We start from the raw sequence: 14810 nt of genomic DNA, 5'->3' as shown, positions 1-14810 counted from the left end.
GATGTGTGAGTGTATTTTCTCCTTCTTTCTGACATTGTTATTATTATTTCATTTACTTCTTGCAGAAGAGAAAACTGAGTCTTAGACTTATAGAGGTATTTATGAGGGAAACTTCTAAAGTTCTTTCTTCTAGCAATAATGAAATAAGTGAAGTAATATTCAACAAGCATAAAATATGTCTTATTATTTGTGCATCAGACAAAGTAGGAGCCATGGGAAAAATGTCTTATTTTCAAAATCAGCATTCATCTTTGATTAATTAACTAGCGATATAATGCTAGAAAGTACTAAACAAGAAAGTTATTTAAATCTCTGTATCTTTAGGAAGTGGTAGAGTTTTACTCCTATTCTGTCTTCTTCAAGGACTGTTGGAAGGACCACCAGGCATTAAAGATAACATCAGAGTAAGACTTGATTGCTTATGTGGAAAAAGAGGGAAGAACTGAGAAGCAAAAAGAAAAACTGAAGATGATAATACTAAAAAAAAATCTTATCATTTCTACCTCTCAATAAACTTGTAATTCTTCTCCCACCCTGCTCTGAAATCAGACCTCCATAATCCTTCTCCCCTGGACCACGGCATCAATCCTCCTTTTGGTCCTAGATTCCACCCCTTTGACTGCTTTCACTCACCCATTCATCAAGCCCTTTAAGAAGATACGATCTTAGGAAGTTAAATGTACTGTCATTCCTTTAACACCTTCATTCCTTTCCTGTGTTCTTTGGATAAATTCCTTACTTTTCTCTTTGGTACACAAGTCCCTTGCATTCTAGTCCTTGGCCACCTGAATCTCCTCTCTTTCAAGTGAGTTCTAGTCACATCAGCTTTGTGGATCTCCTGGACACAGAGAAGTACTTAGAATAAGTACTCAGGAAATCTGGAAGATTCTTCTTCCCAGCCATCCAATCTTAGTTCTCAGCCTATATGAAATCTCAAAGATGTATATACTAATCCACTATATTTAATTTCTCCTCATGTTCATCAGCACACTCACTGATTTTATTTCAAAGTACTTTTTAAAAGTATATAATTTCATGCCTTTCTAAATAATTCCAGCTATGACTAAAGTACTTTAGTGTCCCAAGTAATGCTCTAAGTGGTATATTAGATATTTGCTAATTTACAATTTACTTCTTCCGTTCTGCTTGAATTTAAGCTTCATAAGAGTATGGGGTTTACTTGAAGAGGATAAAGAAAGTAGTTTAGGGGGAAGGTATAGTGGTAGAAAAATGAAGGAGTGGGTAACAATGTTCAACAACAAATGTACTCATTACCTTACTCATGTAACTGTAACCCCTCTGTACAACACTTTTATTTTATTATTATTTTGGGGGAGGATTCGGTTGTGGAGCCTGAACTCTGGGCCTGGGCGCTGTCTCTCAGCTCTTCAGCTCAAGGCTAGCACTCTACCACTTGAGCCACAGCACCACTTCCAGTTTCTTTTTCTTTTTGCTTATGTGGTGCTGAGGAATCAAACCCAGGGCCTCATGCATGCAAGGCAAGCGCTCTACCACTGAGCCACCTTCCCAGCCCCTGTACAACACTTTTACAATAAAATTAAAAAATTAAAAACACATATTAAAATGTCCCCATTGATCTTATGCAAAATATTCATTCATTATTAGATAACAATTGGCTTGCTAGGAAAAATTAGATATATGTAATGTACTATATAAGCAAGGTTATTACTTCTATCTTTTTTCCTATCCTTGAACTCACAGATATAAGGTCTAGAATTGCAATTTTCCAGAATACTAGTAATGTAATAAAACATCCATTAAGTTAGTTACATTTTTTTTGCCAGTCCTGAGGCTTGAACTTAGGGCCTGGGCACTGTCCTTCAGCCTCTCTGTGCTCAAGGAAAGGACTCTACCACTTGAGCCATAGCATCATTTCTGGCTTTTTCTATTTATGGGTACTGAGGAATTGAACCCAGGGCTTCATGCCTGCTAGGCAAGCACTCTACCTCTATGCCACATTCCCAGACCCTATTCAGACTATATTTTATTTAGCTTTCCTTTATGCTGGTTTTATTTTTTGTATATTTATTTTTTACTGAAAAGATACTGTACAAGGGGTTACAGTTACATGAGCTAGGGTAATGAGTATATTTCTATCCAGCATTGTTACCTCCTCCTTTGTTTTTTCCCTACCATCCCTTCCCTCCCCACCTCCCCGACTCTTTCCTCCCCACCTGCTTCACCCCTAGATGTTGTAAAGTTTGTTTTCAACATAGTGTCTTGTACATCTCATTGTTACAATTGGTCAACCTGTATTCTTTGTTATTTCCCTTCCCCTCCCCAAATTAGAAAAATGTATATACAAGATGCAGGGTACTGGAATCAAATACAGTGAAAACAGGTGTTATACCATGAGGGAAGAACATACAAAAGAAACAAAAAAAATCACATAGTACATTAAATAAATACATTAAAAATATATGGTCAAATTACATAACTTTTGACCATTTTTGCTTATTCTAGACATATAATAGTTTTGCAAATAAGGGAAACCATGGGACCTATGTTTTTTTGAGCCTGGCTTACTTCACTTAATATAATTTTTCCAAGTGTTTCCATTTCCTAACCAATGGAGTTGTCATTCTTTCTGACAGAGGCATAGAATTCCATTGTATATGCATATATCCATCCATCCATCTATCTATCTATCTATCTATCTATCTATCTATCTATCTATATATATATATATACACAAAATCACATTTTCTTGATCCATTTATCTACTGAGGGGCATCTGGGTTGGTTCCATGGCAAAGGACATAGCTAGCAAGATCAATAGAAAGCCCATGGATTAGGAGAAGATCTTCACATACAACGGACAAGAGTCTCATATCTAAAATATACTTAGAACTCAAAAAGTTAAATCCCCCAACAACAAATCCTCAAAGAAACAACTGCCCGATTAATAAGTTAGCTGAAGACTTAAAGAGAAACTTCTCTGAAGAAGAAATAAGAATGACCAATAGATGCATGAAGAAATGCTCCACCTCTCTAGCCATAAAGGAAATGCAAATCAAGACAACATTGAGATTCCACCTCACCCCAGTTAGAATGGCTATAATGAAGAAATCTAATAACAACAGATGCTGGAGGGGATGTGGCCAAAAGGGAACCCTACTGCATTGTTGGTGGGAGTGTAAACTTATTCAACAACTTCGGAAAGCAGTATGGAATTTCCTCAAAAGACTCCACATAGAGATCCCCTATGACCCAGCAATCCCACTTTTGGCATTTACCCAAACGATCACAAACAAGGCCATACTAAAGCTATCAGCACAACTATGTTTATCACAGCATTATTTACCATAGCTACTGAGAACATTTTAAAAATTAATTCTGCCATCCAGATGGGCACATAAGATGACCCACACTTAACATTTCTACTCTCTAAAGAGAGAGGCTCAAACCTTTCAAGTTCTTTGCTTTGTCCACCAAAGGCAATCACAGTTCTGATGGCTGCTAAGACTTCTTCAGCTACTGCCCCAGCTTTTGCATATGCCAAGAGCTCTTTGTCAGTAAATGAAGATAATATCTGTTTAAAATACAAATTGGTTTCATTAAAAAATTTAAGTTATAGCAAAACAGATGCTGTTAATATGTTAAAGCATAAAGAATCAAATTCTTCCTTGGGCTGTCTTTTGTTATGATATTCTGTATTTTGGTATAACTCTTAATTCTGTAAACTACCTAAAATTCTTTTTTGTACTGAGATACTACAAAATGATTTAGATTGATTTCAGACTTTTCCACCTAATATATTTCATGGATTCTTATCTAAATAAATATACTTGAGGTAGGAGGGTGGGGGGAAGATGGGAAGGGATGGGAAGGGTAAACAAAAGAGGAGGCTACAATGCTTGATAAGAAATGTACTCATTATCTTGCCCATGTAATTGTAACCCCTCTGTACAGTATGTTCACAATAAAAAATTTTTAAAAAATATACTTGAAACTTTTGGGAAATATTAAATTTTAGAAAACAGAATATATACTACTGCATAATCATAAATATAGAAATACATACATAATATATATAATATATAGAATATTTAATTATATGTGTTTGTGTATATGTATACATGTGTGTATATAACATATGTATATTCATAATACATAATTATATATATTATGTAAAGGAAATGTATCGTGTTCTCAATATTCTGGTTCCATTAACCAGTATTAATTGAGAAGAGCTAGAAGCATTATGCTCAGAGTGTAGAAGAATGTAGGAGACCAAGTGACTTCAAGATGTGACTTTTCACATGCCAGTATAAGCACAACATATTCAGCCACCAGAGAAGTCTTTCTCTCCTAGAAGCTCTTTGAGACTTCTGCTTGGTTCCTGAACACTCACTCGGCTATCTTATGTGCACGAGACCTTATATTTTCTTCTCATTTACATAGTAAAATAGTTATTTATACTGTAGTATATATAGGTACATGGAAAAGCAGTTAAGGAATTTGCTAAGTTTCAATCAGTTTCAGGAGTATATATTGCTACAAATCAACAATTTCTGGAAATAATCTCTCTTGGAAACAAGGTATGGACAGATAAACTATTTGTAAAGCTGTTGTGTGGGCAAAATTGGAATGGGCAAAGCAAACTTATTACTTGTACCAAGAATGCCAAGGTATTCCACCAACTATTAAGAATTACACGTAACTAGTTTATAATACAATTCTGCTTAAACAGTATCACAGTTTTTCAATAGGTAATTTACAGGTATGAGGAGACTCCTCAGTTATATGACTATTCCTGCTTGGCATGAAAATAAGTCAAAGTTATATTGATTTTTAAGAGTACATTTCTTTCTTTCTTCTGTGAAAGCAAAAGAAATCATACAAAGGATACAGGTTGACCCACTGTAACAATGAGATTTACAAAACACTATGTTGAAAACGAACTTTACAACCTCGGCATGGGGGGTGAGTGTAGTTGTGGAGGTGGGAGGGAAGGATGGTAGGGGAAAAACCAAGGAGGCAGCAACAATGCTCATTAGGAAATGTACTCATTACCTTGCTCATGTAACAGTAACCCCTCTGTACAACATTTTTACAATAAAAAAGTACAAAAAATAAAAAATGGGTGGATAATGGAATATGAATCTTCATTAATGATGGTCTATAGATATATATCTGTACTCTTTGGTAACTACATGATATACCACTGATTCACTAGACCTTCTGGACTTCTGAAAGTCTTTTTCCTAGGGCTGCCCCTCCATTATTTTCTGTTTCACACACAGCACTGGGTCTGAATTAGGATGTCAGTTTCATCCTTGAACAAACATGTCTGCAGAGCACTGTCAGGTCACGGTAATTGCTTTAGCAATGCTTTTCTGCTCCTCTGGAGCTGAGATGCCCCAGCTGTCCACACTAGAGCTGGCCAGGAACAGGAGATGGCCAAGAAATACTTTAAATTTAAGATTTCAAAGTGCTATGTTAATGCACTGTTAATATATCATGTGATATACTGAATTCAACAAATCTGACTTTTTTCCTTTCATGACATTCTAGAATCCTAAGCAGAAGAGTATGCTGCATACTCTTCACTGTCTTTCTTTTTCCAAGCAATCCTGTCTGTTAAAATAAGGAACTCTCCAATCTTTCCTTAGGTACAAAAAAACTCCTTATATTATTCTTCCAATATAAAAGAATAGGAGGTAACACTTCAATTATCACATTTACCTCTAGTACCCGTAAAAATGATCACTGACCCAGTCTTTTCTAGAGCCTATAATTCTTATTAATGATTATATGGGCTTGATACACATGGAATCATTATTTCTTAAGTTAAAAGCTTCTAGTATAGGTACTTTTGTATTGCCCTAATTAATATATTGTGAAGCAATATTTTGGAATACTACTGGAATTTTCACCACAACTTTAAGCCATTTTTCATTTTCAACATGTTTTTTGTTATTATTTAATAATTTTTTATTATTCATTTGTTGTTTAGGTATTATTGCAGACTTATGTATAGTTGTAGCAAGTAATACAATTGCATGGTATTTGCTCCTCATCCAGTGTCCTCCAATAATAAACATCTTGAAAATTACAAAGTAAATACTAATCACAAATTTAACATTGATTGGTATTCATATTCATATATACAAATGTATGTAAAAATAATGAACATTCAGTGTGCATCTTTTGGGATAAGCTTTTTAAAATATATAACACAATGTAGAAATCTATTCAGATTATTGCATGTATCTAGTTTCCATTTCTATCATTGCGTAGTATTCCATAATATGAATATACGAGTTTGTTTAATCATGTCCCTAAATGGTATCAGAAAAATATCCCATATCAAGCAATTAGGATTTAAAGTTGCTATCAAGTATATAAAGTATATAAAGTTGCTATCAAGGATTTAAAGTTGCTATCAAGTATTTGTCATATGTGTGTGTATGTGTTTGTGTGTGTGTGGCGGGGGTTAGCCACTGTCTCTGAGCTTTTGTTAAAGGCCAGTACACTTCCACTTGAGCCACAATTCCACTTCTTGATTTTTGGGGGTAATTAGAGATAAGAGTCTAGCAAGCTTTCCATTCCTGGTCTGGTTTCAAGCTGCAATCCTCAAATCTCAGCCTCCTCAGTAGCTAGGATTATAGGCGTGAGCCACCAGAACATGGTCAGTGCATAGGTTTTTATATCAACGTAATTGTCTTTTCTGGCAGGTAAATTCTGAGAAAGTGTGGTTGCTGGGTCATATGATAACTACATGTTTAGTTTTATAAGAAACTATCCCACTAGCTATCTATGAGTGATCTAGTTTCTCCATACTTCCTCCTGCATTTGGCAAAACTGTATGTTTTCTTTGGCTATTCTGATGAATGTATGACATCTTACTGTGGTTTAGTTTGCAATGTTGCTGGTGGCAAATGATGCTGAAAAACTTTCCATGGACCTCTCTATCTGTATATCCTCTTCCTAGAAATGTCTGTAAAAATCTGTTGCCCTTTTTCTAATTCGACTGCTTGGTTTTCGTTTTGATTCTTGATTATTGACTTTTAGCATGCTATATTTATTTCAAATAGTAATTCTTTGTTATATATTATTTTGTTTTTCATTCTATTTACACTGACTTTTATAAAATGAAAGATTAATTTTAATGAAGTCTAAAATTTTTCTTATTAAAGATCATGCTTTTAAGGTCACATTTAAGATCTTTTCCAAGATATATGTTTAAAATATATATATATATATATATATAAACAGTTTTATTTCTTCAACTTCATATACCTTTATTCTTATTTCATCTATTGTATGATTTACAAGTATCAATGCTTTGGTGAAAACAAATAGTGACAACAAATTCTATTTATCTTATTTTAAATCTTAATGGAAAGGCAATGTTTGGCCTGGATATTTTTTTTTCCATTTCCGGTAAAGAATTAATAAAGCACTTTAATAATAGCTGTTTTAAATCATCATCAAGTAAGTCCAGTATCTGATGTATATCAATGTTTGGGTCAGTTAAATGATTGTGTTTTTCCATTCACACTGTGATTTTCTTGGCTGTTTATATGACTTTCTATTATATCCTACACATTTTATCTATTATGTTGATAAACTATGTTGCTTCATTTTATTAAATGATGAACCTCTTAAGGTTTAACAAGGTATTCAGGTGAGCTATGGCTCCAGTGTTCATTTATTACTCAGAGCCTTGTGTTTTCTGTTTGGTTAGCTTGGTTTCTCTGGATTTGTCAAAGTTCCCACTGCCTCTGAGTTCAGCTTCCTGAGGAATATGGTTTCTGAAGGTTAGACTGTCAGGTATCTATTGGTAGGAGAAAAGCAGAGTAATGGTTCCTTCTACTAGCCCTTTTCATTATACAAGTAACAACAACCTATGTTCCTAGACAAAAGAAAGTCTTAGTCACATGGTTTAAAGGAACATCCCAGAGCACACTGCTGGCTATGAATGGGTCTCTTCCTGTTTTTCCTACTTGTCTTGGTGTTCCTGAGTTGGGCAGGACATCTTGAGCTCAAGGGATAAACAGTCTGTCTATATTATGCTACATAGTTTCTCATTATAATTGGCAATAAGAGAATTTAATAAATGTATTTAAAACAGAATTAGAATTAGTATCAACTCATTTTATGCAGTTTTTCAAAAAATGAAGAGCTTGTACCTAACTTGATTAATGTTCTTGCAAAGAGAAAAATCAATTGAAAACAAGAATTAAAGAACTAGAACACTAGCCTTGAGCAAAAGGGCCCAGGGACAGCACCGAAACCCTGAGATCAAGCCCTACACTAACCAAAAATATAAGAATTTTCCCCCAAATATTTCAGCTAACAAGTAACCACGAGGTACATACTCATACTAGTGTTACTCTGAGTACTATCTTAACAATACCTTAACAAAATCCTCAGGTACACATTTTATTTTTTTGTAAAATGAGACAATACCTATATCTTAGACTCAAATGTATTTGCTGGCCATAGCAGTTGCTTCATAAAGGAAAACTTTGATTTGAAATAAGGAATTGGCATTCACCTTTTAGGGGACAATTTCAAAAACTTCTTAAAACTTATGGATTGACTTATGTCTTATTAAGATAGACTTTGAATAGGTTTCCCTTACTTACATTATCTTGCTACATGCATAAATTTCTGATTCCACTAAGTTATGTAGAACTCAAACAATATAAATAAATAACATCCCTATCAAATACCCATACATAAATTATTTTTTAAATGAATTACATGCCTAGGTAGAAAGGGAAATAAGTTTTACAAAATCAGGAGCAGCTGTGTAGAGAGGAAGGACGACTATTTCTCCTGCTCCCATTTTATGATTGGGAGCAAGAACTGGAAGGTAGGAATTTACATGTGTCCAAGAATAGAGTAATTTATTTTCATAAATTACTTGGATACTGATGTGTCTAAATATGTACAACAGAGACATTTACAACTATGATAAACTGTAAAATCAATTTACAAAGTGAACAAGATATATAACCCCCAAAATAAAAAAATGTTGATTGAATAGTATATGAATTGTTCACTGAATTTGAATCTCTTCTTGATAAATGACTATGGTATTGTCTACCACAGTACACAGATCTTCAGAGTTCACATATCATTTTTTAATGTAAGTTGTTAAGAACTCCTTTCTTCTTTCTCATCCCATCCCTAAATAATCAAATGGCAAGGACAACATAAAGTCCTGATTTTTAAAGAAAATTTAAGGCAAGTATTGAATACATAATTAAATTTTTTATAGTTAAATCACATTTTCATGGGGTAATGGTTTAAATCTGAATTCACAAGCTCAACCTACCTTTGCCCATATAGCAGCTGACAGCCCAAGAACAGGACTGATGGCCAAAATCACAAGGGTTAGCTTCCAGCCACGTGTAAATCCTACTATAAAACCAGTGAAAAATGTTGCCATTGCTTGAAAGAACAATCCAATCTTGTCACCAATTCCTTCATTAATTTTGGAGACATCACTACAAAAGATAGTGTTAAGAGATCATGTTAGAAATACAAATGCATAATTTTCCAGTTTTAGTTTCATTTGCTTAAGGTTGGATACATCAGTTTATAGCTAGGACCTATGTGTTGCTTGTTTTAACTGGCAGAGTATCAGTTTCTAGTGAGAAGTTGTGTCATTAATAACAGGATCTACAATAAGCCTCTAAAACTGGGCGTGATGCACTGATGTATAAACAGGTAAGGCAGGCATTTTGAGTCATTGGGAAAATTTTCCCAATATATTGTATTGTTTTCTATTGCACATTGCCATACTAACACTTTCAGAGTCTTTCTTGATTTTAACAAATGCAATGCTTGCCAGTCATACACCATCTACTCCCATACCCTGAAAGAGTACAAAGGGAAAGAAGGAAGATGAGACATGGTTGCAGCTCATATAAATTTATTTTTGCGATTACTTCTGTGTGAAACACTGGCATTGCTAACAAATCTGATGATACCTATTTCATTTCATGCGGAATAAGAACCAGATTGAAGCTAAACGTTAAACTAGGTACTTACTCTGTGAGCCGGGTGTTAAGCTCTCCCACGTCATGAACATCAAACCAGCCAATCTCTTGTTTCATTATAGCATGAAAAAACTCTTTCCTAATTTTATTAATTTGTCTTCCAGCTGCCAAACACCAAAATGACACCTGAATGTACGCAGCAACAAGCACGCCAGCACCAATTCCAGTGTAATAATAGGCATACCTAAAAAAGAACACCACACACATTGTTCCAGTCATAATCAATGTTAATGCCCTCAATAAGATCACCCAGTATTTCTTTTTCAGTTATCTGGATATCTATTCATCTTTAACATATAAAAAGGGGTTGTCAAAAGTTGCTGGTCAGCATTCCACTATGTTTGCATCAGTCTTGGAGGAATGATGAGCAGTGAATTTTGCTTGGCTCAATTCTCAGCTATTGTGTAATATTAGGACAGCTGCCTTTCCTTCCTTCCTGCCTTCCTACCTTCCTGCCTTCTTTCTTGCCTGCCTGCCTACCTACCTGCCTGCCTGCCTGCTTTCCTACCTTCCTTCCTTTCTGCTTCTTTTGCTTAAGGTGAGCACTCTAGCCCTTGAGCCACAGTGCTGCTTCTATCTTTTTTTTTTTTTTTGCTTTTTTTGGTAATTTATTGGAGATAAGAGTTTCATGGTCTTTCCTGCACGGGTTGCTTTGATTGGCGATCCTCAAACCTCAGCCTCCTGAGTAGCTAGGATTACAGTATATCACAGGAGCTATAATTAGAAAATTGAAATAACTAATATATATTTATATATTAAAATAATAAAAATATATAATAAATAACCATAAAATAAAATATATATTATATAAAATATATTTAATAATATAAAATATTGTATAATACAAAGCATGTTATCAGATATAAAATAACAAACATATGTTTACTATTATATGTTATATAATATATTCTTATATTACATATAATTATAATATATAATATTATTATATAATATGCAATATGTCATATTATAATGTTATGTTTTATACTTTATTATATATAATAAATATATTTATAATAAATATATTTATATTTAATATAATTATCTATCGCTAATTATTATCTGAGCATATCATAATATACTATAATATGATATAGTAAGAGAGAATAAAAAGGAATCCTGTTTAAGAAAAAAATATGCTTTGAGAAGCAGCACTTTATTTTAACATAATAGTTTTTGAACAACTAAGATACTCTAATTTTCCCAATATAAGAAACAATACCTTTTTACAAGAATAATTGGGGTATTTTATCCTTATCTTTCGCCACTTTTTTCAAAACTATTTGATCATCTATTGGATAACGTAGGATCATTCTCATCTGAATCACTAATACCTACCTTTGAACATCTGTTATAAACTATTTTTAGGAGTAAACTTCATGATGTGTAAATCATTCATGAAAGTTTCTTGAGTTGAGTTTAGACTATCTTTCTTCTGGGATGTTTTACCTCACTATGCAGTAGTAGATACTGAGATAAGCAAAGTCATCTTGGCTGATCTTATCATATCATGAGTAAAAGTAAACACGACATAAACTAATATTGCAGAACAACTGAAAATGATATTCATAATTCAACTATATTTTCAAAGACAGAAGTTCTAGAATTTCTTTGTATATTTTATTTCTATATTTGTGAATGCACACATTATCCTAATTTAAGCTAAACTTTAACATTAGTACATTTTTTGCAGCAAACATTTTCCTTTAAAAACATTCTACATTTGTATCCCCCTTGAAAACAAAGAATAGTATTATTTTCCTCAAAATTTCAGGCAATGCTATCAGTAGATGAATGCAGAAAAGTTTAATGAAACAACAGTAAGAAAAATGTTTAATTACTTGGTCATGTCTTGTTCCAATTTTTCCAGGATATCAGTTTTGTTGAAATAGAGATTACCTAAAATATGACAAAACAAACATATACCATTATGTCTCCTTTGTCTCCAGTCAATTTCAGCATATACAAATGAATCAAACACATTTTCATTAATATTTTGGATTAAAAATAGGTCAAATTGTTTTGCTTTTAAGCATTATGGCATCCATTTAAATACTCCCCAACTGCCTGTGTGCAACTATGGACAGATTAAATGGAATTATGTTCATCTACAAAAAGAAAATTTTATTAATAAATGAATATTGAAGTACACATGAGTCAGGACCTCATGTTCTTGCTAAGCATTTTTAATAACATTTTTATTGTCAAGGTGATGTACAGAGGGGTTTCAGTTACATATGTAATGAGTACATTTCTTGTCAAACATTCTACATTTGTATCCCCCTTGAAAACAAAGAATAGTATTGTTTTCCTCAAAATTTCAGGCAATGCTATCAGTAGATGAATGCAGAAAAGTTTAATGAAACAACAGTAAGAAAAATGTTTAATTACTTGGTCATGTCTTGTTCCAGTTTTTCCAGGATATCAGTTTTGTTGAGATAGACATTACCTAAAATATGACAAAACTGCAATCCACCGATCTGGGACTCATGAGTAGCTATGATTATAGGCAAAAACCACCAGCACCTGGCTATATCTCTACATTTTTTAATTTTAAAATTATCATATACAAAGAATAGTATGATAAAAACAATTGAATGTCATCCAAAATTAACAAATACTAACATTTATGAATTAAGTATGTTAAAAATTCCTTCTAGTAAAAGGTGCCACTGGATCATGCCTGTCATCATTGCTATTTAGGAGGAGGAGAATGCAAGAATGGTTCTTTGAGATGAGCTCATGCAAAAGGTTCTAAAGACCCTATCCCAGCTGACAGCTAGATGTGATGCTGTTCTACCATCTCTTCCTTGACAAGGACTATAAATAGAAGGACTGTGGTCCAGACCACTCCTTGAAAACAAACAAAAAACTCAAAAAAAAGTCACAAAAAAACACAGCATATTTGAAAAATAATCAGAGCAAAAGGGATCTATTGGTAGACCACCTAACAAAATCAAAGCTGGAAGTGCAAAATCTAATTATATACACACTCAAATTTCTCATAATCTCATGCCCCCCCACAAATATGTACAACTAGTGTTCTAACATTTTTGTAGATTTTTCTTTTATGTATATAGGTATATGCCACTACAAATACGATACAAATTTAGGTTCGTTTCAGGTTTTGCTTTGCTATTTTTGCAGAGCTAAGGACCAAACTCAAGGCCTTGCACTTGCCAGACAAGTCCTCTTCCACTGAGCTACATCACTAACCCCTTAATTTTGGTGTGTGTGGTGTGTGTGTGTGTGTGTGTGTGTGTGTGTGTGTGTGTGTGTGTGCTTTTTTGCTGTTTGTGTCCATGTATGTATGTGCAGGCACTGGGGCTTAAACTCAGGACCTGAGAGCTATTCCTTAGCTTTTTCAGCTGAAGGCTAGCACCCTACCACTTGAGCCACATCTCTACTTCTGGCTTTTTGCTGATAAATTGAGTATCACACAATTTTTCTTCCTAGGCTGGTTTTGGACCAACAGCCTTAGAGCTCAGCCTTCTCAGTGGCTTGAATCATGGGCATGAGCAACCAGAAACTGTTTCCATTTAGTTTTTGTTGTTGTTGTTGTTGTTGTTTGGGTCCGGTCATGGGGCCTGAACTCTGGGCCTGGGCGCTGTCCCTCAGCTCTTCAGCTCAAGGCTAACGCTCTACCACTTGAGCCACAGTGCCACTTCCAGCTTTTTTTTTGCTTATATGGTGCTAAGGAATAAAACCCAGGGCCTTATGCATGCAAGGCAAGCGCTCTACCACTGAGCCACCTTCCCAGCCCCTACATTTAGTTTTTAAAACATGTAATGTCATTTTACTTCCAATGGCCAATTTCCCATGTCAATATCTGAATATACCAATTTTTTCATTTCATTTTTGTTTCCAACATTTTACTGTTAGAAACAATGCTGCAATAATACACTTGTGAAGATAGAGATACATGTGGCGCATATTTTACAGGCTAGATTATTATAGTCAACAGTGCTGGACCAATGGGGAGGCACATTTTAAATCTTGCAGCCCAGTGTAAAAACCTAGAGTATAGTACTTGAAGGCCTTGTTCAGAGAAGTCTACTTGTCTATCCTATCAGGAAGTCTGATAAGGAAAAAAAAGAAAAATATTTTTGGAAGAGTAAGAAATGCTATCAGAAAAGGTTTATAGCGTATTTGGAAAATGAAGAAGCCCATTCGGATGTGATATAGGGTGTATTGTATGGATATAGTGAAGTGGACACGTGGGTAGATATGGTAAATGCATATAGATTAGCAGATATTCAGTGGTTTGTTTTGAGTTAAAGTGGATATAATTACAAGGGTGGTTAAGGATAATTTAGCTTTCAACCATATATAAGATTATTAGGAATGGGAACTAAGGAAATTTTCCTATTTTAATTATACAGGGACAGAAAGTCTGTATGAGAAAAGAAAAGAAGGGAAATATAAGATTAAAAGAGGAAGAAGCAAAAGTCGGGCGCCGGTGGCTCACGCCTGTAATCCTAGCTACTCAGGAGGCTGAGATCTGAGGATCACGGTTCAAAGCCAGCCCCGGCAGGAAAGTCCGTGAGACTCTTATCTCCAATAAATGACTAGAAAACTGGAAGTGGCGCTGTGGCTCAAACGGTAGAGTGCTCACCTTGAGCTGAAGAGCACAGGGACAGCTCCCAAGCCCAGAGTTCAAGCCCCACAACTGACAAAAAAAAAAAAAAAAAAGAGGAAGAAGCTACAAGACTTAGCCACTGATAGAATAAAGTAGAAAGTAAAAGTGATCAAGACCTCAAGCCTAAGCAC

At 34.4% G+C, this 14810-nt stretch overlaps 1 protein-coding gene across 1 annotated transcript in view; it reads right to left on the bottom strand.

Annotated features, from left to right (window-relative positions):
- Window positions 1-14810, bottom strand: part of Abcb1 (ATP-binding cassette, sub-family B (MDR/TAP), member 1) — a 64547-nt gene that overhangs the window by 33465 nt on the left and 16272 nt on the right. Inside the window, exons 5-8 of the mRNA XM_013026081.1 lie at window positions 12432-12489; window positions 10033-10224; window positions 9314-9485; window positions 3429-3553 (exon numbers count right to left, since the gene is read on the bottom strand). Coding sequence (XP_012881535.1) covers window positions 3429-3553; window positions 9314-9485; window positions 10033-10224; window positions 12432-12489 — 547 coding nt within the window. The remainder of the gene's footprint in view (window positions 1-3428; window positions 3554-9313; window positions 9486-10032; window positions 10225-12431; window positions 12490-14810) is intronic.

Source organism: Dipodomys ordii, unplaced genomic scaffold, assembly GCF_000151885.1.
Source record: "Dipodomys ordii isolate 6190 unplaced genomic scaffold, Dord_2.0 Scaffold90, whole genome shotgun sequence".
NCBI lineage: Eukaryota > Metazoa > Chordata > Mammalia > Rodentia > Heteromyidae > Dipodomys > Dipodomys ordii.
The sequence above is the reverse complement of the archived record's forward strand: the minus strand, read 5'-3'. Positions and strand labels throughout refer to the sequence as shown.